Source organism: Bos indicus, chromosome 2, assembly GCF_029378745.1.
Source record: "Bos indicus isolate NIAB-ARS_2022 breed Sahiwal x Tharparkar chromosome 2, NIAB-ARS_B.indTharparkar_mat_pri_1.0, whole genome shotgun sequence".
Classification (NCBI taxonomy): Eukaryota; Metazoa; Chordata; class Mammalia; order Artiodactyla; family Bovidae; genus Bos; species Bos indicus.
In genome coordinates, this window is record NC_091761.1 from 88,315,212 (window position 1) to 88,341,904 (window position 26,693).

Consider the following 26,693-nt stretch of genomic DNA (forward strand, 5'->3'; position numbering starts at 1 on the left):
GCAACAATAGACAGGCACTTCTTCCAATCCCTCTTTGGGGTCTCCTTCAAGGAGGGGATCTCTGTGCTCACTTTCAGGCTGAAAATGCAGAATTTGGGGAATGCTGGTCGCTCTGATCTATTTATCACATTGTCACTCACCCTTCTTTTACTTATTTAAATGCCATCTCTCTTAATTTCAAACTTTTAGGAAAAAGCACTGGGTCTATATTATTTTCTACCACCAACAACTTTTAGGTGCTTAGTAAATGCTTAGAGGTGAGGATTTTTTGCTCTGTGGAAAACACAAAGCCCCCTGAATTTTAGTTTATTAAAGATAATCTTTATACTCTGGAAATAGTACACAGCATGTTTGATGATATTTCCTATGTCTTTGAGATTTATGTTATAAAAATGACACAATAGAACACATGGAAATGACTGCAATTTTAATATTTTACACCAGATTTAAAATAAATTTTTTATTTTTTTGTTACTGTCATTTAAGGTTTTGTGTAAGCTCATCATGGTGACAATAAAAACAATGAATATACCAAGTAATTCAGAATAAGCATAACTTTACCAGAATTATTTAGAATGGTTGCTCCAAATTGCTACTTTCCTGTGTATCACATTAAATAATGAACTAAGAAAATATTAATAAACAAAATATACTCATTCAGTGGACTTATTCTCAACTGAAGTATCTTTCTCTAGTAAATAGTATCACCATCAGAGTCAAAACATGTGAACTTTATTTATAAAACTCACAAACTCTATACTTCTTAAAGCTGACTTCACTGGATTGCAATTAAGAGACTATTGACCTTCTGGATGTTGAGTGCACTTGGTTTTAACTTTAAACAATCAACTCTAGGTCAGTCATTTCTTCAAGTTGATGTCTAGATTTTAATGGGTAATTGAAGATTTCAGATCACATACTCAAGCTGATTAATTGTGACTGACACAGTCTCTGCTGCTAAAGTCTGGATCAATGGCAGATTTACTCATATTACAAAATTTGTTCATGCAGTGATTTTTTTTTTTAAGTGCTATTCTTTAAAAAAAAACAAAAGAAAACCAATCTGCTTACCCTCAAATGTCCCTTCTGGCTCAGAAAAAAAGCAGTAAATATTTAATAGCCTTTTAAATGTCTAATTCTTTACAAAGTAAGCTGTATTAAATGGTAGAACTCAATGCTTTTAGCCTCATGAATCAACTCTACACTGGTGAGATCTAAATGTGGCCAGTAATACTCTTTCCTTTTCAGCTTCTCAAGAAGCTTAAACTAAATATCCCAGAAAAAAGTAAAACATAAACAAATCCTACATTTTATTTTATTAGAATCACAACCACAATTATTGCAATAGAGCATTATTGATAGGTAGTATATTTGCTCATAAGCTATAGCAATCATTTCTAATGAGAAATATGATATTGAATAGTGATAAAAGATATACTTCCAATTTCCTTTTCAATCTATGCTCATTAGCAATAGTGGAGGCTAAATCAAGTAGAAATGAATTTCAATATGCAGGATGAATGAATCAATTTATATTGCAGTTGAAATTCCACGAGATAAACATATATTTACTCTAAGAAGTAAAAAGCTATGTCTTCCACTGTCTGGATAGGAATACCTGAAATTTCATGCTTTGGAGTGCTTTAATTTTTTTTATTTACAAAAAAGTCACACACCCAAAATGCTATTTTAAAATCAAAGAAATCTGTTCTGAATCTCATTTTACTATTTAATAGAGCAGCTGAAAAATGACTTAAAGATGTGGCCATATGGTGTGAAAATCCAGAATCAAGGAAAGAATGAGATACTGTAAACATGTAGAAAGCAATAAGAAGAGGCAACTCTGAGCTCAGTTAATGAAAAGCTGATGATGGAGACTGTCTTTTATTGATGACATTTGAGGACAGTGACTCACTGGTGTTTTCCAAAACACGAATTCTGCATTTCAAGTGTTGGAGAGATTTGGCTACGTCTCTTTGCCTCAGCCTGCAATTGTTTGCACAGAAAGACTCCATAGAATAAATTACTGAACCTTACAGCACAGCTCAATTAACTGAATGAAACAGGGAGAGAAAAGCTCCAATCTGGTAACCACAGAACAGAAACTGGCATCATTTTTACTTAAAGACTGTTCAAGTGGATCTACAGGACATTTAAAAGACAGTCTGAATCTAAGTAATGCCAACAGGAAGATGTGGGAGGCACTCACACTAACACGTTGCCCTCTGCTGACCTTTCCATGGGGAGTTAAGAGTCAGGTGTCTGCATTTGGAGTCACTTTCCTGTGCGCCTTCATGAAGAATTTCAGTGCCTCCACCCTGTTTCTGCAGTCTCATACATACACTGAGCCAGACTTTCTGTTCCCTGGAAGTTCCACATGGTTCCTTCCCTTAAACGTACCTCCTCGGTGTAACTTAACTTCATGCAACAAAACCTCAAGTCTGTTGATGAATGATTAAACCTTCAATGCTTAGAGCTGACTAGTTCTGACATTCTCAGTGCTCTGAATTCAGTTATTTGGACATTAATTCATTTGACAAAGATTTTCTCACGCCAGGCACTGGTATTACCAAGGTGAATGAAATAGTCTCAAAGAGCTCACAGTCTAGCGAGGAAAACATCCTTGCAAACAAAATTAATAACAGAGGAGTTAAATATGCCAGCCAAGGTATACAAAGTTTTCAGAGGGGACTTCCGAATTGGGGAAACACTACAGTTTCTGCTGGGTTATGGTTTACCCAAATCCACAGAGCAATTTTAGATTTAATTTCTTAGGAAACACGTGGATGCTTTGAAGGCATCTGAGACATTTCCCTTGCTTCCTTGAGAGTGAAGTGTGGTCCTCCCTACCCAGCCCTTCCCCTTAGTTCCAGCACGTGGGTGGGTGGCAGAGGGAGATCCGAAGGGGACTGCTCTGAGGCTGACTTGCAGACAAAGAACTGAAGACTCTGCCCCTTGGCTCTCCCAAACCACTTGGTGACAAGACAACAATAAAGGAGGAATAATGCTAACAATCATAGGGTTTTGCTTACACATTAACAACCGACTATTGCCCTCAACCATACATGATCCCACAGTCAAATAAGTCAGTAGCTGTGGAAGCTGCGAAAACCACAACTTAAAGGCTGAAAGACCCACATTGTACCAATGGTGTTTCCTTAAAAACAGACGACATCCTAGTCAGTAGCAAGTGCTGAAAACACAAAGAATGACTGAAAGAGAGGAGGGATGGGCGTGTGAGCAAGCAAAGAGATGTTTGCAAGAGTTGAGAAGAAATCCTGACACACCAACCTGACCCCCTCCCCACAAAATCACTGGGTCTCCTTTCAGCCCAAGGCCCCCTCCTGCCTGGGGAATCTGGCCTCATTCCAATGGCAGTGCCCTCGTGTGCTGCATTGAAAATAAAACAAAGGATGCCATTCATCATATTTTTCAACAACTGGTTTCTTTTCTTAGTTTGGAAGAAAAACTTGGCAATCATAAAGCTCGGTTTTTTATTTTTATATATTTTTTTCTTACTGTCAAAATAAACTGAAAAAGAAAAAAAAAATGCCCAATGTTAAGAAAAGAAAAATACACAAAACCCTTCAGAGCTTAGTCGGCCACACACTGCCATTCGGCTGACACCAAAGCGTGGAATGCAACACTCTTAAGTTCTCCCAACCCAAAGGGCTGGCTGCCTTCTGCTTCTGTAAGATGTGGCTACTTAGGGAAATTCACATAGGCTCCCAGTGTTAACTGTGCTGCATATTTACTTTAATCAAAGTGACATTTCCCAGATGGTGTTATCCAGAAAACCTCGTTTGAAATGAGGAGTATAAGAGAACTCAGTTGTACATTCCAGGGAAAATTGGATACAGGTGTTCCCCCATTTTAAGAAGCCTCAGTTTACAAAACCATAAGACGATGAAACAGATACATGTATGGCATGTGGCCAGCACCCTTACCCACTTAGAACTGGGTACCTGGTACCTAGAATGGGAACCAGGCAGCCATATGAAGGTGAGAATGAAGAAATGATAACATCACACCTTTACCGAATGTACCACACACACCCTGGTGTTAACTCGGAGCCTAACATTTTGTGGTTCCCAGACCCCACCACCACCTCCACTCAGGGTGGGGAAGAGGACAGGTGAGAAAGAAAATGTCTGAAGCAAGAAGCCACTCAAAGGTATCTCCAAAAATTAGTGGACCAAAAGGATCTCAATGGACATGAGTTTGAGCAAGCTCTGGGAGTTGGTGATGGACAGGGAAGCCTGGTGCGCTGCAGTCCATGGGGTCACAAAGAGTAGGGCACGACTGAGTGACTGAACTGAACTGAAAGGATTATACTGATTATACATGCCAAGACCCTATGCTGCAAATGAAATAGAAGGTTTCCTCCATGGAAAGCAAAGCATAATAATGACATTTACTTTAGTATTTAAACTATTGTGATGTGGGTTCTGAAAGAAACAGCAGGCATTATGCAGCCTATATCCTAACCCGATGGTCTTAGAAGATGTTTCAAAGGAAATGACTCATTGCTCCAGAAACTAGAGAGCAATGGGTAAAAATCACAAACTTGAAAAAGGACAAACCTAAATGGGAATCTGGTCTTGCAACTTATCAACTGTATGACCTCAAGGAAGTCACTTAACCTCTCTGAGCCTCAGTTTTTTGTTTTTACTCAACTTAGGCATTTCTGGTGCTGCACATCAGAGGACGTATTCATTTGTGACAAGCCTCTGGCCCTGTTTTGAGTGTCACAACTGTGGGTGAGCCATCACAGTTGGGGAGGGTGGGGGCGGTAATTCCTGGAAGCCATTTCCCTACTGGGAGAGTTGGCAGTAACTTAACTATGAATGGAAGTGACTATGAACCACATACATGTATCACACTAAATCCTAATTATCCCCAACCCAGCCTCCCTTTAACTTCGTCCAAGTGCCCATGGCCACTCCCAGAACCAGCTACATAATCTGTGGGGCCCAGTGCAATGAAAACTTATTCAGAATTTCAATGACAACAGAACACTAAAACACGCAGAGCACCCTGGGCTACTGCGCAGGCTGGAAGCCCATGAAGCTGAGCTGGCCGCTCCAGTATCACCTGTCACGAGGAGACGTTCCAAGAAGTATTATTAGGAAGAGACAGCAGTTTCAATAAACTGTGACTAAAGATCTTATGTTTGCAAGTTTTACAAAATCATACAAGCCCATGAGTTTATGACCAGGGCCTGTCCCAGGCCTCACAAGGGCTTCACACAAGCGCGGGCACTTGCAGTTTAGCTTTCATTCGCACAGTGGTATATTTGCCCTGCTAAAACACAGTAGGTGCTCAATAAATACATGGGAATGAAGCCTTACCCTCAGAGACTGTACAGTCTAGCCAGCAAGCCAAACAAGAGATCAATAAAGCCCTGCTACAACCCAGCATGTCAAGTCCGAAAAACCGAATTGTATGAAGTGTGGGGACATGAATTCAAAGTAGAAAAAACAAAAGACTCTACAGGAGTTCTGGGGTGCTGGCTGCACAATTCAGATTCACCCTGGTCCTAGCTGCAGTTTTGGCACCATCTGGTGGCAGTTTTCCTCCCTGATTTAAATATCGATGGGGACCACCCTGTGCTTCCCTGACAGCTCAGCTGGTAAAGAATCTGCCTGCAACGCAGGAGAGCCAGGTTCAATCCCTGGGTCGGGAAGATCCCCTGGAAGAGGGCATGACAACCCACTCCAGTATTCTTGCCTGGAGAATCCCCATGGGCAGAGGAGCCTGGCAGGGTGCAGTCCATGGGGTCACAAAGAGCTGGACACGACCACGACTAAGCAAAGCACAGCACAGCACAGTGTGGATCACCCTGGGTCCTATGGCCATCTTGGCTCTTTCAGGACAGTAGGAAGATTTCAGGAATCTCCCCATTAACTGTGGCAAGTTTTGTGGCTCAAGCCATGGAAATTCATCTGGAAAAAACCTGGGAATAGGGAGATTCATCCTCTACCTCCTCAGTTGGTGAGGCAGGGATGTACTTAGCAGCAGCACTGGATCAGTCCTACAGAGGAGGCGAAGCCGGTCTAGGGAAGGAAACAGTGAAACTAGATGTTGATGGATCTTCCAGGAGGAGGAAGGAATAAATGGGCAAGAACTCCATATACCATAATTGTGTAAAACACAGATCTGAAAGAAATTTTAAATGAGAAAAGAGTACAGAGGCACTGGAGAGCAGTCTAAGTTCTAGAAGTTTCAGGATTTTGAGGTGGGCCATCCTATGAAACTGCCATGGAAGGGGAAGTTCAACCAACTGGATATACAGTTTCTGAAACTAGAGACAAAAGCTGGCCAGGCCTAGGATGGAGAGGCCTGAAGTCCTGACGATGTGGGTCCCCTGCACTGTTTAGGGTTAGAGCGGTGGTATAAACCTGTAGAATAGGTATTATGGTGGGAGGAGGCTCCTGACTGACTGGATGGGCTAAAAAGAACTTTGGGGATTTTATTTCTTTACAGTCCTCTACTCCAAAGGGTTGTTAGGGAAAACCACATAATGGTCCTTGACACTTAGTTGGAATTCAGTGAAAGAAAGCACAATTAACCATGTGAAAAGAGTTCACTGAAGACTTCTTTCCTGCATCTTGCTCTTTCATCTTGCTTTTATCCTTATGAAATAGTGGAGTGGATATGCAGGAAGCTGAACTATTAAACACAATTTTAGGGTAGACAGAGAGTGAAAAGTGAAGTCGCTCAGTCGTGTCCAACTCTTTGCAACCCCATGGACTGTAGCCTACCAGGCTCCTCTGTCCATGGGATTTTCCAGGCGAGAGTACTGGAGTGGGTTTCCGTTTCCTTCTCCAGGAGATCTTCCCAACCCAGGGATCGAACCCGGGTCTCATAAAAATTCTTTATACTTACTAGAAACAATATAGTTTTATAACAATAGGTCATTTCTAGACTACATAAATCATAGTGATTACTTTCTCCAGAGAGTTGGTTTCATGAAAACAGAGAAGAAGTTAGGAAATGGTGACTAGTTGCATATGGGGTTTCCTAAGAAAAAGTCAGTAGGATGGTGCAGAGAAGATTTGAGAAAGATGTTTGACTAGGCGCCTACCACCAGCTAAAAACCATCATCTACCTGGCAGGTGAAGGAAAGGAAAGACATGCCCTATTAAAAGATTGAAAAGACTTAAATTCTTTAAATAATATTAGTCTACATTTTTAATGGTGCAATAAGCTACTATAAGAAAGACATTCACTGGAAAACTCCATCCAGTGATTTACCATATTTCCTATCCTTACCCCAATTCAATACCTGGCTTCCCAATTCAATACCTGGCTTCCCATTAGCCGAAAGAAAAGCAAGACCTTCAGAGGAAACACAGAATGTGACAACAAGAAAACGATGAAATTCAGAGACTACAATGCGAATGAGAAGGCGAGTAATCATCAACAAGCTGTTTTCATCAGGAACTACAGATCCACACTGAGTATCTTCTGCCTTCTCCTTTCCTTCCATTTGGTCTGTTGATAGTTTGTTTCTGACAAGATCCAGTCAGGAAGACGGAAATCACACTAAGTATTTCAAAAGAAATAACACTGAAATTTTGGGGAACAGTTGTTGGAGAACTAAAAGAGCTAAGAGAGAACCTGGTACCAGAGACCTAAGGAACTGCAGGAAGCAGCAGGCCCTGAGGCTGGAGGAACATGGGAGGAGGCGGTGTACTTGGAGCCTAGAGGCTTAGAGAGGCCTTGCAGACGAGCTGGGGCTCAGCCACTGCTGGAACTTCTGAGGGGCCTGATGAGGCCAGTTCCGAAAGTACCAAGAAAAAAAGCTAGAGCCTGGAACCAAGAGCCATTGTATCAGGTCAAGAGCCACTGCTGTGGTGGGGCTGCCAGAAACCGCAAGGAAGCAGCAAGAGCAAGCCCCTATGCTTCTTTAGCCCTGCGGCCTCACGTCTGGCTCCGGGGAACCAGCTAGCAAAGAAAGGCGGTGTGCAGGGTCCTGGCAGCATAAGCAGTACAGGGAATGGTCAGTGTGGGCTGAGAGACAACAGCTGAACCGTACACACACCACGCATTTAAAAAGAGAAACTCATCGCATAGTTAGGTCTCTGATGCATATCTTAACTCACAGTAAACTAATTTGCCCCAAAATACTGCAAATAGGGCAAAAGAAGTGACAGAGTAATCCAACATCAGGCTGAGTTCAACCAGAGCTATGCTCACCAGGACCTTTCCGTGTACCTTAGGGGAGCACTCTCAGAGACTGCTGTTAGTGTCCTAAACGTTCTTACCTATGAAAAATGGGCTCCTGCGAAGCCATGTGCGGGCCTGCTTAAAACAATAAGCTTTTCTAACCCCCAAGCACGACATACTCCGGGAGCATGGTCTGGATGCTTATCAAACAAGTTCCTGAGCCATTCTCTGAAGTTTCTGGGCAAGTACAAACAACAGAGTCAAATAAATGCCTTTTAAAAGCGAGGCAGTGGAGCACGTACCCTGTCAGTGGGATCCTCATATCCCCACAAAGTAAACAGTAACATGAGAATATTTATACTAAACAAAACTGTATATCAAGCCTGCTTTGGCTCAGCCAGAGGGAATGATAAATTCCTTGCAGATCTCTCATAGAGTGGTCCTTTGTGGTCCACGGACACCACTTCCAAGACAGTACAAACCAATTACAGAGCAAGGCTTTTCATTATGCTGAGGAATGAAAATATCACCCCCCATTTTGCTTTATTTTACAGTTATGTTTCACTTAGCCCGCCCCTCCCCCTTATGTTAAAGACATTTTAACATCGTGGAGTTAAGCCCAAATTCAGGATGGAAACAAATGACATTGCCCCTCACCAGCACCAACAAAAGCCCTTATCACCCTCGTAGACTAGCTTTTTGCTTTCCTATCCCTCTTCTACCAAACTAAAAGTTGAAGTGGAAACTGGGGTAGAGGAAAAACACTGAAGAGTTAATAAAACATAAACTCTATTTGTCTACATCAATTCTGTCCCGTTTACAACAGGCACAAGTCATGGGCAAAGTCATCTGGCAGGATACGGCAGTTAAACAAGCTATGAAGCCACATTCCATACAATGTACACTTTAAGGTCCAGTGGACAAGATACTGCAGAACATTAGCACAAAGTGTCGGTCTGCTTGTAATAGAGCAATATGAGGAAAAGTTAATATGAATTAGGGTATTTGTTAGTTTGTGTATCTGTAGTTTGGTCAGATTTTCTCAACCCAGTTTGATAATGCTTATCATTATAGATCCAACCGAGCTGCTTCTGTCAGCTTATACATAGAAAGAGCTGATGATACCACGTCTGTCCCTACGATAAACCTTCAGCAACTTACAACTGTTTCAGATTTTCTAGAGAAACATGGTGGAGCAAGAAAGAAAGGGAAGACAGAAAGACAATAGAAAAAACAGGGAAATTACAATATGAACAAGAGGTAAGGAGTAAAATTGTCCTGGTTTTGAAAATTATTTGTAACAAAAATAGTAAATTATTGTTTTAAATGGATAGCTGTATCATAGGCCAAATTTAATTAACTCTATTTTAAACCAATGAACTAAGCCTCAAATGTAGTACTTGAGTTTATCATAATAGATGAAAAAGGGAAAAACAGGTCTTACATGTTTGTATACTTTAATGGATATTACAAATTTGACAAAATTTTATTTATGAAGTGTGGGGTTAGTGAAATTATCTTATTCAGATTTTTTTTTGTTTTAAACTTTTATGAAATTAATATATAATTTTCAATAATTAATTGTAAAATACACATAACATTTACCATATTTAAGTGTGTAGTTCAGTGGCATTAAGTATTTATATTACTGTACAATCATCACTACTATCCATCTCCAGAATTTTGCTTTTTTTTTGCCTTCAAGAACTGAAACTCTATACACCCATTAAAAAGATGTTTGGTTGTAAATAAGCCTTGCTCAAAACCAGCAGTCTGGACTACAGTGATATGAATCTGGAGAGGTTAAGAAGGGAAATGGCTTATGAATCAACTGCTACTATATCCCCAAATGACACAGTGACATCCTGTGTTTTTACTCTCAATCACCTGCTTAATCAAAGTGTTAGTCGCTCAGTCATGTCCAACTCTGTGCGACCCTATGGTGTGTGGCCCGCCAGGTTCCTTTGTCCATGGAATTCTCCAGGCACAAGTACTGGAGTGGGTAGCCATTCCCTGCTCTAGGCAATCTTCCCAACCCAGGGATCAGTCCTGGTCTCCTGCATTGTGGGTGGACTCTTTCCATCTGAGCCACCAGGGAAGTCCCACCTACTTAATGATGATGACCAAAACTGAAGCAAAGCTCCAGGTGAGATCTGGAAAGAGTGCTGATATTTCATTTTTACATTACAGCTTACAAAGTACTTCCATTTAATTCCCCAGAACACAATCTGGGTGGAAACTCTTTTCCCTATTTTACAGGTAATTAAACTATAGCTCCATGAAAGATAACAAGGGCCAGAACCCAAGCCAGAATCTGCTGTCCAGTGTTTGTCCTATTAGGCCACATGGCCTCTGCCAAAGCAAGAGAAAAGCAAGGCATGACTACTTCACAGCTCTCCCAGATCCACTGGGTCTAACTGGAGAGCATCTCCTCTTTTCACCACAGCAACTACACTTCCTTGCATCTGAAAACCACACGTGGTTCATTATTACTCCATCTTTGTTGTATTTATATTGACAGCAAAAAGAAAACACCCAAAAAGTATAATTCTGAAATAAAATTAATGCAATTGCAGTCAAGGGTCAAATGTAAGTCAAAAAAGTATGTTAGGATACAGACTCCCCTGGTGGTCCACTGGTTTTAGAATCTGCCTTCCAATGCAGGGGATGTGGTTTTGATCTCTAGTTGGGGAACTAAGCCCATGAGCTGAAATAGGAAAAGCCCACATGCTGCAACTAGAGAAAGCCTATGCACCGCAAGAAAGAGCCCCGCACCACAACTGAAGACCTAGTGCAGCCAATATGTAGATGGGATAGATTACCAGATCCTATGGGCTTCCCAGGTGGCTCAGTGATAAAGAATTTCCCTGCCAATGCAGGAGACACAAGACACCTGGGTTTGATCCTTGGGTCAGGAAGATCCCCTGGAGGAGGAAATGGCAACCCACTCCAGTATTATTGCCTCTAGAATCCCATGGACAGAGGTGTGTGGTGGGCTAGAGTCCCTTGGGTCTCAAAGAATTGGACACAACTGAGAATGCATGCATGCACTGGATCCTATAAAAAGACTGAGTTCAACCTCTTTTATTTTTAATTAATTAAATTCACATTATGTGCTCTTATTAGCCAAAACCACAATTTTTTTGCTAAACAAAATCTATGGAAAAATTTATTTCATTGTGTTTTATAGATAGAAAAACGCCTTGTACTAAAAAACATAAGCACTAAGGATTTACATAAAATTGCCAGAATTAGCAAGTGGCTTCTTTTAGTTCAAAAAGAGGCAACATATTTTGATTTCTTTCAAATAAAACTCTTCCACCAATACCCTCCACTTCACTCAAGAGTAATAAATTCCCTAAACCTTCAGACTTCCATTTAAATTCCAAAAAGGATCAATATAATCCCTTGAAGTCATGCCCAACACCGCCATTCCACATCCCCACATAAACATAAAAAAATTAGACAAATCTGGCTTTTGGAATTATCTCCAGAATGAACAGTAGGTCATCCTAAACAAGACAAGAAAGAACAAAAGAACATGATTAGTCTTTTATTTGGTAATTTTAGTTTATAATTCTCCCCATTTAGTTACTTAGTACTTGATTTTTAAAAGTGCACATTAAAAAAAAATGATTACTCAGAAAATGAGAGTTGAATACAGGACTTTGGAATAAAGAGCTCAGGAACACCAAATAAACAGAGTCTGTTTTTAGTTTAGTTCATGATAATCAAAGATGATTCTGTAACTATGGCCATTTTATCCAGCGCATTCAGGGAGGCTTCTAGTACACCCAAGTGCATGAACTTGATACAGAGGAAGATTTCACAAAGTTTCAGTGATGACTAGAAATATCATAAGGCAATTACAATCTATAAACACCTGTTGCTGTCGTTGGACAGAGAAGGCTTCTAGTTTTCCAATTCACACCTGGAACCAAGCTCTTGGATCTTCTCCTTGTCTTCACAGGCCAATAAGAAAAGTTCGCAATGCCTGATATTTTTTTCTTACAATTTCAATGAAACCTTAGATTGGATCACATGAAAACACCTTCACGTATTTTCCAGAACTCCCCAATACTTTCTCTTATTGCATATTCAGCACAGCTCTTGCATTCTTGGGGTGTAAATCCAATTAATGCTCTCCCTATCGTACCAATTCCTCGATCACTTGCCAATTTTTTAACTTGAGCTTCTATGTAATGAGGAGATATATAATAAAAATGGTCCCCAAGGACACTGTAAGCCATGTATTGAGAGCCTTCGGAGGTTTCTGTAACTTCTTGATCTTCAAAACTCTCTACATTGCAAGCTATCTCAATTTTCCCTTCATGAGGAAAAGCCATCGTTTGGACGCCCTTCAGTCCATTCACATTCGAGCCCCGAATGGCACTAGCAATTTCTTTTCCCAGAGCCAAGTCTTGAGAATCTATGGTAACATTGCAGTTCATCACATATGGGCTAGCGCCGATGCCTGAATCATTAGAAAAGCATGTTAGTCAAGCAAAGTAAAGCCTCATCTTGAAGATTCTATTCTTTACCCAATTCTCTTCTATTCTATTAACTTTACTTGATTTTATTTTAAAATAATACACAGAAATACTCCTCATTATCAACTCAAGAATTTTCTAAAGGTCATACATATTTTTTACCAACAGAGTTATCTGAGCTATAAGTAGATATTTTTATCTACTCTAAATGTATCTGGATGTTTACTCTAGAATGATTAAGAAAAGCTCAGACTTTTGAAAATATCAGCAGATATTTCAAAAGGCACGTTTGAAAATTAAATATCAATAGCAGTAAAATGTATTGGCCTTCCATTCATTTCCAAGGTCATCTCCGCAGGGGCTGGAATTCAGTGCCAGGTCTATGGGTCTGGGAGACAGGAATAAATCACACTCTGTATTCATCTCTTCCTCCCCAAACACAGACCTGTCAACACTGAGCTAGGTTAAGATCAGATTCAAATGAACCTCAACAGTCTTGGCTAGTAAAGGAGGTCACTAAAAAGTGACAAACAGTCTTGGAATTGGGAAGGACAAAGGGACTCTTGTGTCTGATGATGATGTGGTTTGGCAGGGCAGGGTCTGGGGCACTATGTATACCTTCTTGGTATGACCAGTTGGAGGCATCTCTTTCTTCCATCCTCGGCTTCCCAAGGGACTAGGACTGTCATTGCTATTCCAGAGCCCAGTTACTCTAGAGCTGTTTTACCCTGCCTTGGGGATGATGCAGCTCATATGACATAAATATCCCTGCTCTAATTATAGTTTACATTATAAGATGGACAACTTGGTTAAATTAGCATTGGTATAAAAAGCTTAGGTTTGCAGTTTCCTCATTGTGGGGCAACTTCACATTTCTAAAAGCAAAGTTGACTAGGGATTGATGAAGGATAAAAGGCTGACCTCATCTTCAGCATAAGACAATTTTTTAGCTACTATTTCAACATCATTTTACTGTCATTGCTTTTTCTTAGTACTTTCAAACTTATTGCTCACGATGTCAGTATCCAACGAGAGATCCTGTTGAATTCACTCTCCCCTTGACAGCCGTGGTTTGGGGGCTTTGCTGCCTAGCCTGGGTACTCTCATACTAATAGACGCTTTACAGAAAATCAGCACACGGAAACCACATTTCATCTTTTTCCCACACATGTACATAATGAAACATTTCAACTCCCGAGGCTGGGCCTCTTTCTACTGGGAATTCTGCAGAAATGAATCAAATTACAGTATTTCTCCATAATGCTGATTTCATAAAAATTAAATTTCCTAACAGTCAATACATATCTCTCTCAACCTCATACACCAATCACTTACTCTAAATATCTTTGAGAATTATATCAGTTTTAACATTTCACAGAGTACAACTGGAAATTTTTTTTTTGTCAGTGCTAATGTCATTCATTAATCGAAAGCATCCAAGCATAGTCTCTCTCTCCTCTACCCCTGAACAGGTAGTGTTACAAACAATCCCATTTCCTCGTATCTGATACACATACCCTATTCTGACTCAAGAAGTGGCCTCACCTTTATCACCATTCAAACAAATAGCTAGATCATGCTCAGAGTTTGCTGAAAAGTATGTGTGTGTGTATATAAAAGTATACATATATAGAGTTTCATATGGGGGGGGGGAGCTTATACTAAGTATTATTCAAAATATCTATTGGGTCTATTGTGCTCTGCTATTCCAGAACTTTGATATGCCTAGCCAACGTTCAGATATTTATATGTAATTTATCAGCTTGGGGGAGCAAGTCACTTTCAAGGCAAGTTCATTCATATGGACCCAGGGCCTCCTGACAGTATGGTAGCATGGACCATTTGATCCCTAAATATATGGGACAGGACTTCCTCTAAATCCTCTAGTAGATTGCAAGGCACCTTTTATCCCCATGTGCCCAATAACTGTCCCTTTTGTCACCGAGTTTCTAAAATTGATCATTCTTGCTAATAAATGAATTCATTACCTAAGATAAAAGGTAATGTAAACAATAGTTTACCTAAGATAAATTATTAAATGCATAAGAAATTTAGATGTTAAGTCCAGAGCACAAGAGTGTCACAAAGAATTCACTTGTCCCAACAATGACTTAATCAATTAAAATAAAACTCTACTTAAAAAATTCCTTCAAAAGCATACTTTAAAATTAATTATTTCTTAGAAAAATAAAATTAAACATAAGAAGTAACTTTTATATTCTCTTTTGAATAAAGTAAGAGTAATCACTTATATACAGAATGATACTTCCTGGTGTATGTCCTTGTTACATGTATTTTAAATTCTTCTATTAAGCTTTAGCTATACAATAGTTGATTTTGTTTTACCACTATACCTTATTCAAGCAGTGAATAAACAGAGACAAGTCAATGAAGCTGAGAAGTTTCTGGTCTAAGCAGGTAGTAGTTTTCACCCTGAGGGGTTATAAGGCCATGATCCATTTCTGCCTTAGGAAAAAGAAAGAAAGGAAGGAAAAAAAGACAAGAAGAAAGGAAGGAAGAAAAGAAGAAAGAAGGAAGGAAAAAGAGAGAAACTGTTTTCTGCCCAAATGCACACGTTTCTAATTCTTCCATTTAATCCTTCCCAAGTCCAACACCAATATGGTGATCCAATTCTAATCAATCAAATTCTGCATTTAAATCCAGAAGTCCCACTGACCTTATTTAAGATGCTGAATTTGACTTTTTATGCTAATTTAAACTTAGTAAAAATTTTTTAAATAAGGGAGGCAATTAATCCCAGCAAATCGTATTTCTAGTTAAATGTCATATAATTAAAGTAATTCCATTTTTTGCTCTAAAATTAGAAACCTGATGTGAAAGTTTGTTTCTCAGTTTGCGGTTTCACTCGGCTCCTGCCTCCCGCAGATTGGCACTCGGCTGCTCTGGCGGCAGCATGAATCTCACTGCAAAGCTGAAATTCCAATTTTATTCCAAAGCAACTGTCACAACGCCCTGAAGCAAGCTAAAAACAAGGAAAAAAATCTTTGGTATGATTTCACTTTCCATGTGTTCTTTAATGAAAAATTTATCATTCTAAATATTGGTGTTTACTCCTAGTTAAATACTTTTTTTTAATCAAAAAGAAACTGAGATTCAGTTGCTATTATTTCACAGGGAAATATAACAGGCCTGATGTTTTCCTGACAATTCTGTTATTTTCCTGTGTGGAAACACTGTATTCATCATATACTGTACGGCTGGTGATTCAGATATTGTAGAGACCTTATGGTGAACTGATATAGATGTAAACTCTTTATGCCAGATTGTTTAAGCATAAAAAAAACAAATGCACTTAATTAACATCTGATGTGTAGTTTTTACAAACACAAATGCAATATTTGTGTTTGAGCACTGGCAGTAATGACTGTGAACTATGCTATTAATGTCTGGTTTAAAGATGCTTGTGGTAGGACCACGTCTGGAATAACACAAATAAAAAACTGCATTCAGACAAAACAATAGTGAAGAGCCCGTTAGAAAAAATGGAAAAGCAGCACTCAGAAAAAACATTTTTTTTCCCTTTAGATCAAAATTATTCTCAAAAATTGTTCCAGGCACCATCACCTTCAATCAATTAATGGTGAAAAGATTCTCAATATTTTCCTCCAACAGAAAAGGTTTTGTTTTAGGGGGTCAGAAGTTTGCTAAGAGATGTATTTAAAAGTTCTCTTTATTATATTAAGCTCTTCTTTGATGGCTTAGCTTTAAAAGATGCGTGAGGAGGGAACCGAGGTAGTGTTTTGGAGTATATGGCATTTTTATGTCTGAAGAGAGAACTTCAAATTTATAGATTGCATTACAGTTTGAATAAATAAAGAGATTCTCATGAGCTAATATGTGGCTCTCTTATTAAATATGTTTTTACTGAAACCTGCTGAGTGCCAGGAACCATGCAGGTTACTGGGTGTAAAAACACGAAGGTTAAACAAAGATAAAACCTAGCCTAACTGTGGGCCTTGCTTCAGAGTAACAAACAGAGCAAGACGACAGACTTGGAACTCAGGTTCAAAAATATAAACAGCTGTTATTACACTGAAAGCAATTAGTCATCATTACATATTGGTATTTTACATTTTTTAGAACATGTATTAAAGAGAAACCACAGCTGAAACAGGACATTTGATGACTAAAGCCATAAAACTCAAACATAATTGCTAAGTCTGATACTCCCATGGCGGGAAGAACGCAGGCCTCTTGTGCATGTGGCCAAATCCACAGAAGAGAAAGCTAAGTGACACTGCGCGGCACGGGGCTGGGAATGGCTCCCCAGGGGTCTGAATTCAAGTTCCACTTCTTCAGGAACACTGCCTCTGCTCAGCTGTCTTTCTGCAAAATAGCTATGACATTTTCCCACTCTGTGAGGAACCGTAAGCCTCAATTTCTCAACTCTGAATCTTTCAGAGTAACAGCAATTCAGAGACGAAATCACAGGGGTAGATACATGTTAACATCATCATGGAATGAAGCCAGCCCAGGTGAAAGCAACCTCAGGCACTTGACTTCCCTGCTCCCAGGTTTTCTAGAGAAAAGTGCCTTTCTCTAGCTCATGCAGAGACATAGTCCTTCATGTTTCAATTACGGGTGACACACTTAATTACACATTGAGACTTTCATCTTCCATCATCCAAATAGATTTACAAGCAAACATAGAAAATTATAGATATAGGCTCCTGAAAACAGGACTCATTCCCAGGCTAGAAATTACTTTTCAAAGACTAGGTAAAATTTGGGGTATGCAGTAAATGGCATTATTCAATGTCAAGAAAAGTGCCTGATGCAGCAGCTTCTCATTTACAGAGAGAAAGAAGTAAGCCAGGGGCAGCTCTCAGTAACCCACTGAAATAACTAAACAGAAGTCCCTGATTCCAAGATGTGCCAGTTACCTCCATCTATAATTCCTACGGCATCATGTGAAACTACAGTTCAAAGAATTGTCCCTCATTTTTAAACAATAATGCATATATGCAGGCCAGTCATACAATATATCAGCCAGCAGTGTTTAAATTATCCCATAAATGTTTAGGGTTTTAAAATATATATGTATAAAGTATTTATTTATAGATCTAAAAGTATCAACTATTACGGCTTTGTCCTTATTTATGTTCCTCATGAGCCGGCCAACTACAAACTTTTAAAAGGAATTTGGTTTAAAAGATTTTGTGTGTTTGGCACTGACTCTGGGTGTTAATCATTTCTGAGGTCACTTTTTTCTCTTCTGTTTATAATATTCTCAAGGAACTTCAAAACAGAAACCTGTTCCCTTATAGATTCTGCTTCCTTTCGGGTACTGTATAGATTAATTTGTCATTGGAAAGTTAACTGTAAGTGTTCAGTTCATAGCACCAATCATTTCTATTTAAATTTTTTAGGAAAAGAAATAAACATAGCAACAATGTGTTGAAGCTTTTCTGTTTTGATGGGAAGAGCAGAAAATTATGTTGAGAAACACTGATGTAAATAAAGAATGTTAGAAAAATATATAAAGCCATTAAATTTAAAAATAAGGAGGGAAATTGCCACAGTTGTGAACTCAGCTTGTTGAAAAATTAGATGAATAATATTTCTATCCTAGTGACAGAGGTGCTAGAAATTCTACTGCAATAGATATTTCTTTTAAAAATGAAACCATTTTACTCCTTCTTACATATCAATTTCTTAATGGATAACTTGGGCAAGTAAGGTAACCTAAAATTTCAGTGGATCATGTGACTTAAACTCGAATTACAATCTTGTTCATGAAACCATTTATCTATACTCTATGTTCCTCTCTGAAACATTTTAATTTTCCATTAGAATCTGCTTTGAGCCTATTAAATGAGTCCCTCAAGGAGTAACGGTCTACCTAAACTTGGCAACTTATAATTTTCATGTCTTTTGCACAAACTAAAGAGTCTACCACTTGAAAGGAGATATTAGCAAAAAAGACATACGGGGGGAAAGTTGTGCTGCTTTTCCTTTCTTATTTGACTCTTTTGTCAGCAATATGAATGAATGCACTGAAATCCAGCTTCTACAGACCTGATAAACCTCAATAATTTCCCTTTATGAAAGATGATGGAAATAATAGCAAGATCAATTTGAAGAAATAGTGAAATAAGTTGGAAGCTGTAAGAATTTCCTTTCCTTACAAACAAATAAGATAAATAAAATAAATAGGTGCATATATATTTTACAATATTGAAATCACACTACACAGCTTTATATCCTTTGGCCTTGACCCTGGATGTTCCTTCTGCCTGAGTCTCCTATCCACATTTCCACATGGCCAACTGCCTCTCTCTTAGTCTTTACTCCAGTGCTGCCTTCACAATGAGGCCTACTTTGGTTTATCCCATCTGAAAACCATAGTTTACTCCCATTCCGGGCACATGATGTCCATTGCCCTGTCTGATTTTTTTTTTTTTTTTTTTTGGCTGTAGCATTTATTTCCTAGGGACTTCCCCCATGGCTCAGCAGAAAAGAATCCACCTGCCAATGCAGGAGACCTGGGTTCAATCCCTGCGTAGGGAAGATCCCCTGGAGAAGGAAACAGCAACCCACTCCAGTATTCTTGCCTGGAAAATTCCATAGACAGAGGAACCTGGTGGGCTTACAGTCCATGGGGTCACAAAAGAGTAGGACATGATTTAGTGATTAAACAACAACACTTGTTTTCTAACATATCATATAATTAATTATTTATTAAGCTTGTAATTTTCTGTTTCTCCTTTCACTCTCTTCACCTATTCCCCACTGGAATATAAATTCTTTGAAGGCAAATAAATTCTATTTTCCCACTGATAATAGTCCCTGGCACATTTAGGTACCTAATAAATATTCGTTGTGTTAATTAATAAACTAAAAATTCTCTCTACATTGTACTGTATTTTCCACTTGTCTAAAAATTCCTCCAAACCTTCACACTTAATTGCTTGCATAATGGTCTCTCACCAAGGTATTCCATAGTTTATTTAATCACTCTCAAATTCTTAACATTTATATTATTTCCAGTATTTATTATTATAAATAGTTCTTTGATAAACATACTGGTACATAGTATATGTACCTTTTATTGCTTCCTCAGGAATAAATCTATTTACTTAAGATAAATCTAGAATTAGAATTTCTGCAAAGCAGTTACATATATTTTTAGAGCTTTTGATACACATCACCAACTCACTTCCAAAAAGTTTTTACCAATTGATAGTAATTTATACCATTAGTTGCAGGAGAGCCTCTAACTGCATCTTTACCAGATGTCAAATATTACCTTTAAAATACCATCTTTAAACATTTCTGTGTCAATCTTGGCATTTTAAAGTAAACTTAGGATTTTCAGATGTTGATCAAATTCTCCATGTAAATCACAGATCTCCATGTGGAGTAAAAAATAGAGAAGGAATCAAAATCCCCAATGGGTTGTCCATTCCAAACAAACAATGTAAAATAGGTGAGATTGTCAGACAATCATTAGGTGAGATGGGGGGATCACTGTTCACTTTGGTTTAAACAGTTACAAACTCAGTCTGTTCTTAGAAGATTGAACATGATTAGTGATAACATGAACATTTAGTTTTTAACTCAGATACGCTTTTCAGAGCAGGTTAAAGTTCTTCCCAAACACCAACCCATTCAGCCCCACAACACTGCAGAAATGAGAGTTAAGTTTTCCTAGGGACTGTCTATGCTATGCTATGCTATGCTATGCTATGCTAAGTCACTTCAGTCGTGTCCGACTCTGTGCGACCCCATAGATGGCAGCCAACCAGGCTCCCCCGTCCCTGGGATTCTCCAGGTAAGAACACCGGAGTGGGCTGCCATTCCCTTCTTCAATGCGTGAAAGTGAAAAGTGAAAGTGAAGTCGCTCAGTCGTGTCCGACTCTTAGCGATCCCATGGACTGCAGCCTACCAGGCTCCTCCGTCCATGGGATTTTCCAGGCAAGAGTACTGGAGTGGGGTGCCACTGCCTTCTCCGAGGGACTGTCTAACCCAGCACTAAATGCTGTTCTTCTGTTCTCTAGTACTAGGATTCCTGCTTCTAATTCCCATCCTCTAACTGTAATCTCAGTCACCCGGCACTGTGCTGACTAGGTTTGTGGAATAATCCTTTCAGTCTTCAGTGAGGCTCAAATTAGAAACCAGGAAATAGCTTTCTGAAAAGTTAGTCACAAACTTACACTTCTCCGTTTGTGAGACAAATCGTGGGAAAATATGTGAGGTTCAAATTGGCAGGGAGCAATCAGCTTCTTTTTTTTCCACAAGTAAAGACTAAAACACATTTATAATCACTTTTTAGATAAATCTTTTCTCTAAACGGAAGGGAAAAATGGTCCCTTGGTACCATGTTTGGCACTTAATAGTCATCCTTTCAACTTTAGTCTCATAAGGGAAAAATAATTAATATGGCCATTTTAAAGATATGGGAACTGAGGCTTATTGAGCTAAGGAACATTCTGAAGTCACATGGCCAATGAAGAGCAAGGTCAGGATTTGAGCATAGCCTCAAAGCCTGCACTCTGAGAGTCTCTGGTAGCTCAGATGGTAAAGAATCAGCCTGTAATGCAGGAGACCCAGGTTCACTCTCTGAGTCAGGAAGATCCCCTAGACAAGGAAATGGCAACTAGTATTCTTGCCTGGAGAATTCCATAGACAGAGGAACCTGGTGTGCTGCAGTCCATGGGGTGGTCACAAAGATGGGACACGACTGAGCGACTTTCACTTTCAAAGCCTACACTCTTTCCATTGTACTGCTCTAGCTGATGATGTCATTGGTTTGAGAGCAGAATTCTGCACCAGGGATTAGCAACCAAAAGCCTATGTGTAACTGTGCCTTGAGGAAATGTGTTTCTTAAGGTTGCCCACCTCTTGCTTCTTGGGACCTAGTATTTTAGTAACAGCTAAGATATTAACTATCAAAATGTGGCCTAACATGGTTTAACTAGTGATCCCTACAGAAGATATTAGGGGATAAAAAAATCAAAACTCAAATAAATGGACCTGGGATGGTGAAGTGCAGCGAGTGAGACAAGAATCAAGACTCAAATAAATGGCCCTAGGATAGTGAAGTGCAGCAAATGGGGATGGAGTTTTTGATAGGGTGCCATTGCCTTTTCTGAAGATATGCTCTAAGCAAGGTGTGGGCAAGAGTAGCAGAGAGAGACAAGAGTGGATAAGATCCAGGGCAAGGGAGAATACTGCTCCCTGTGTTTGTTCTCTCTGTTCTAGAGCCCGCAGTGTAGAAAAGCCTCTCTCCAGGGTGCCTCCACCACTGACTGTCAGGTGTAAGCATTAACCTGGACACTCTGGATGTACTGAAAGCCTTTCTCACCAGCTAAAAGTAAGCTACACCCACATCCTGAGCCGCCAGGTGTCTCCAGATACAACCTCATGCCTGGCCAACAGGACCCATCATCCCAGTGATAACCATTCTCATCATCAGTGCAGCCACTGATGAGCAGGGCTCATTGCCTATCATGAACATCCCTCTTGGGGGCTCTTATCGAGTATCTGATGAGGGCTTCCAGCCTCCCTGAGTGGCTCATGAAGGCGTAAGTAGAAAGAGCTGAGAGGAGAACTTCAAGCAAGTCAAGAAAGCTCCAGCTGTAACCCTCCTGCATTACATGGGAGAGACCAAATGACGGCAACCTCAGGATTCTCAAGTTTAAAAACCAAAGCGGAAAAAAAATCCAGACTGCGAACCCGTCAAACCACATCTTCTGGCAGGTGCAGCTCCCAGGTCAGATTTAAGAGTGCTGAAATCCCTTCTGGTGAACCAGCCCAGCTGCTTCCTTCTCTGGACAAGCGGGCGCTTCTCGGGCAGGTCAGCCTCACCAAAGAGAAACACACTGCAGCCAGGAACACTGAGGACCAGATTCTCAGCAAGGCCTATGGGCAGCGGGAAATTTTAACAAGACTAAATTAAAGTCAGTACTGCTGAAAGAAAACAAAGCACAGAATTTTCTTATTGTGGTAAAATACACTTAACACAAAATTTACCATTTTAACCATTTCTAGGTGTACAGTTTGGTCACATTAAGTGCATTCCCATCACTGTTATAATCATCATGACTAAAGGGTATATAATTCACACAAATTTTAAAACTCAAAGTTTGAGCATAATTAACTTTTCCTTGGTTAGTCTCATAATAACATTTATGTACAAGGCTTCCCTGGTGGCTCAGATGGTAAAGAATCTGTCTGCAATGTGGGAGACCTGGGTTCAATCCCTGGGTCAGGAAGATCCCCTGAAAAAGGGCAAAGGAAGATCCCCTAGAGAAGGAAATGGCAACCCTCTCCGGTATTCTTGCCTGGAGAATTCCATGGACAGAGGGGCCTGGTATGCTACAGTCCATGGGGTCACAAAGAGTGGAACACCACTGAGCAACACTTTACACTTTAAAGGAGGCCAGAATTTCTAAGCCATTACAAATCTAATTCCATAGGGAAAATTTATCACCAAGATGAATGAAATCAGTACCTTCGATTTTTGAACAATTTTATAACAGCTCCAGAATGTGTATACTGTTAGGAGAAAGAAAAATTTAAGAATACAAGGGCCAGATCTACACTGTCCAATATGGCAACTCCTAGCTACACATGCCATTACATTTTAATTAATTAAAATGCAGTAAGTTGTTTTTCAGTTGCAGTAGCCACATTTCAAGTGCTCAGTAACCACACGTGGTCTCCCTATTGGACAGCATAGATACAGAACATTGCCATCATCATAGAAAGTCCTTCTGGATAGCAGCACTGGGACAGATATTCTGTAAGAAGCCTAGTATCTAAATACAATTTTATGGAGGCTACTCTGAATATCAATGTTTTTTTACCTTCTTCTTCCACTTTTACATCTAGATTCTGTCTCTGACCTTATCTTCTCAAGGCAGATTACAGAATTGCTTTCCTGTCTTTTTCTAGAGAATTGCTTCAAGGAACTGCTGTTTTCATGTCACTAAGTATAGTTCCCAATAAGCAAGGATAGAGATAACATAATTTATTTTCCCGATGTTTTATTTTAGGTATTTTATTGTAGGTATTTAGGGAGTTTGGTGGAGAAGGCAATGGCACCCCACTCCAGTATTCTTGCCTGGAAAATCCCATGGATGGAGGAGCCCGGAAGGCTGCAGTCCATGGGGTCGCTGAGGGTCAGACAGGACTGAGCGCCTTCACCTTCACTTTTCACTTTCATGCATTGGAGAAGGAAATGGCAACCCACTCCAGTGTTCTTGCCTGGAGAATCCCAGGGATGGGGGAGCCTGGTGGGCTGCCGTCTATGGGGTCGCACAGAGTCAGACACGACTGAAGTGACTTAGCAGGGAGTTTGGATGCTGGCCTGGGAGGGCAAGAGTGTGGGCCTCCTTGATTTAGAGGTGCATCATGGGACATCCAAGGCTGAGACGGAGCCTTCAGCCACAATAAGCATAGGAAACCTCAAACTGCAATTCTGAAGTCTGCTATTTGTTTCTTTATAATGTAGACTGCCACGTTGATTGGGAGGGGTGAAATGTGGAGGACATTAAAAAAAGATTTTGTACCTCTGGGTCGTACAAAATCTACGGAAATGTTCTTTCTTCCTCTGAGTCAGGTAGAGACTCCAGCATTAGAAACCCATGATATTGTTGACACCACAAAGCCAGGAAAATCTCCCAAATTTACTAAGTGATCTCTGCTTCTTTAACACTACTTTAAGATACTAATGGATCACAAGTTTCTGCGGGGGTGGTTGGGGCCAGATGCCAGGGACACAAACAATCAACAGAGCTTTAGAAATTGCAGGAAAATCTTTAGGCAGTTACCTAAATACTCCCCTCAAATCTGGAATGGCAGAGAGCTGGGGTGGCAGAAGAAAGGGAAAGTGGTTTAGAAGAGCTAGTTAAGACAACTTAACATCTGAGTACTCTCTAAATTATTCCCATCACTGATATTTGGTCCAACCGTAATTTACAGTGACTCATACTTTGGCTGTTGCAGGAGCCTAAAGCACAAACTGTGATGGGAAAGCCTCTCCCAAGTAGAGACAATGTGACCTGTCTCCTGGCTTGGCCCAGCTTCTGACCTAGACAGGCCAGAGCCTCCATTTGGAGTTACAGCTCTGGAGTACTGTATAAGCGTACAAAGCCCATGGTGCTGTAAAGGAGGAGTCTTGAAGCTGGTTCCTGAAGAGCAAAGCAAGGGACAAAGACAGTTGCAGTAGCAGTTGACAGGGTTGAGGGCAGGGGTACATAGTAGAAATAGCACAAGCTTTTGAGGCCAGAAGATACTGGTTTGAATACCATCTCTGTTCCTTAATAGCTGTTTGAGATCTTGAGCAATTGGTTTTGTTTTTTTTTTTGCCGTCTCTGAGCTTCAAGTTCTTTATCTATAAGATGAAAAAATTAAAAAAAAAATCTTCCTCTAACACACCAAATCCTTATCTAGAAGTCTGGTGATTAAAAAGAATAAAAATAAGCATTTACCTTCCCTTTCCTATATAAACTGTATTTCAGTGTAGCCAGATAGCCTGAACTGATGAGGGAAAGATTTTTTAACTTAGAAAGAAACTCTTAACTAATAAATGTGGAAGAAAGCATTAGAAGATCACTATTTTGGATCTCCTATGAAAATAACTGTTTCAGGGCAAAGATCATCAATGGATGAAACCCTCCTGAAAAGTCAATTACGAACAAAGGTAGTTCATCTTTACATCACTAGATGTGAGATAATCAGAAACTATGGCTTCCTCATAGAATACATATAAAGCTCACAGCCTACCTCTGAATAATTTTTGCCAAAAAACAAAAACAAAAAACCGTTCAAGCCAATCAAACCTCTGGGGCTAACCTAAAGTTTGTAGGAAAAGAAAGGGATAAAGATACAAATTACATGACACCACCAGGGAGCAAACAGATCCAGAATGTGGGAATTCCATAGGACAAGTGACCCAGTTTCTGCAACCAGTGAATCAGAAGGAAAAAAGTGGGGGTGGGGGGTGCATGCGGGGAACTGGATTCTATCAAAGGAGACAGGGATACAACAATCACCTCTCTGTGTGAATCATGTATAGATCCAGATTCAGACAAGCCAATCACAGAAAGACATTTGTTTGGATTACATACTGGATATTAGATGGTACCAAAAAAATGATCATTTTGATGGATGTTATAATGGCATTGTGGTGATATAAAAATATGTCCACATTGCTTAGATATTTTAAATAAGCCAGGGTGAAAGAATATGACTTCTGAAACCTGCTTTAAAAAATCTTTAATAAAACTAAAAGAAAAAAGAGGGAGATAAAAAGAGAGGAAAGGGAAAAAAATAAAGGAAGTAAAGAAACAAGAAAGAAAAGAAGCTATCCCATAGAATGGATAGAGAGATTAAGATTAGATAAACTAAGAAAAGCATCGATTGAACACAATGCTGGGTGCACAGTGCCCAGCACACACTGCTTCTTTTCCCCTCTGCAAGCCTACCCCACTGTTCTGAATTCTGAACATTCCGAATACCTTCCTGTACTGTTATGTCCCTACTTACTCGAAATTCTCACATATTTAAACAGCACTCCTCTGCGGTTATCTCTTCTACAGCAATTCATGATGGAAAGAATCAAACTTAATTTTTATTCTTATAATGAAATTTTATTCTTATAAATTCTTAATTTATATTCTTATAATTCTAATAATGAATAAGACATTTCATTATTCTCATGCAATGAAAGACAACCAAAGCCAAAATAATATTTAGCATTAGAGACAGTACACTATACTCTTCATACTCAAGGAAGTAACTTTTATGTTTCTTTTTTTTTTTTTTGAAGATATAACAATTGTAATTGTATTTGTACTCAACATAGGAACAAATCAATACATAAGGCAAATGTTAACAGCCATAAAATGAGAAATTGAGAGTAAGATAATAATAGTGGGGGGTAACACCCACTTTCATCAATGGACAGATCACCCAAACAGAAAAACAATGAGGCCTTAAATAAAACATTAGACCTGATGTACTTCAGTTCAGTTCAGTTCAGTCGCTCATTCGTGTCCGACA

The 26,693-nt window shown here is 39.5% G+C and overlaps 1 protein-coding gene across 11 annotated transcripts in view; it reads right to left on the reverse strand.

Annotated features, from left to right (window-relative positions):
- Positions 1-26,693, reverse strand: part of FTCDNL1 (formiminotransferase cyclodeaminase N-terminal like) — a 158,078-nt gene that overhangs the window by 103,404 nt on the left and 27,981 nt on the right. For 5 of the 11 annotated variants that reach the window (XM_019983769.2, XM_070769817.1, XM_070769825.1 and 2 more), the window contains exons 5-6: positions 22,362-22,547; positions 11,713-12,646 (exon numbers count right to left, since the gene is read on the reverse strand). The exons of 1 other annotated variant lie outside the window; for it this stretch is intronic. In XM_019983769.2, coding sequence (XP_019839328.2) covers positions 12,210-12,646; positions 22,362-22,547 — 623 coding nt within the window. In that variant the 3' untranslated portion in view covers positions 11,713-12,209. 5 more of the 11 variants (XM_070769854.1, XM_070769850.1, XM_070769861.1 and 2 more) reach the window with 4 other exon arrangements.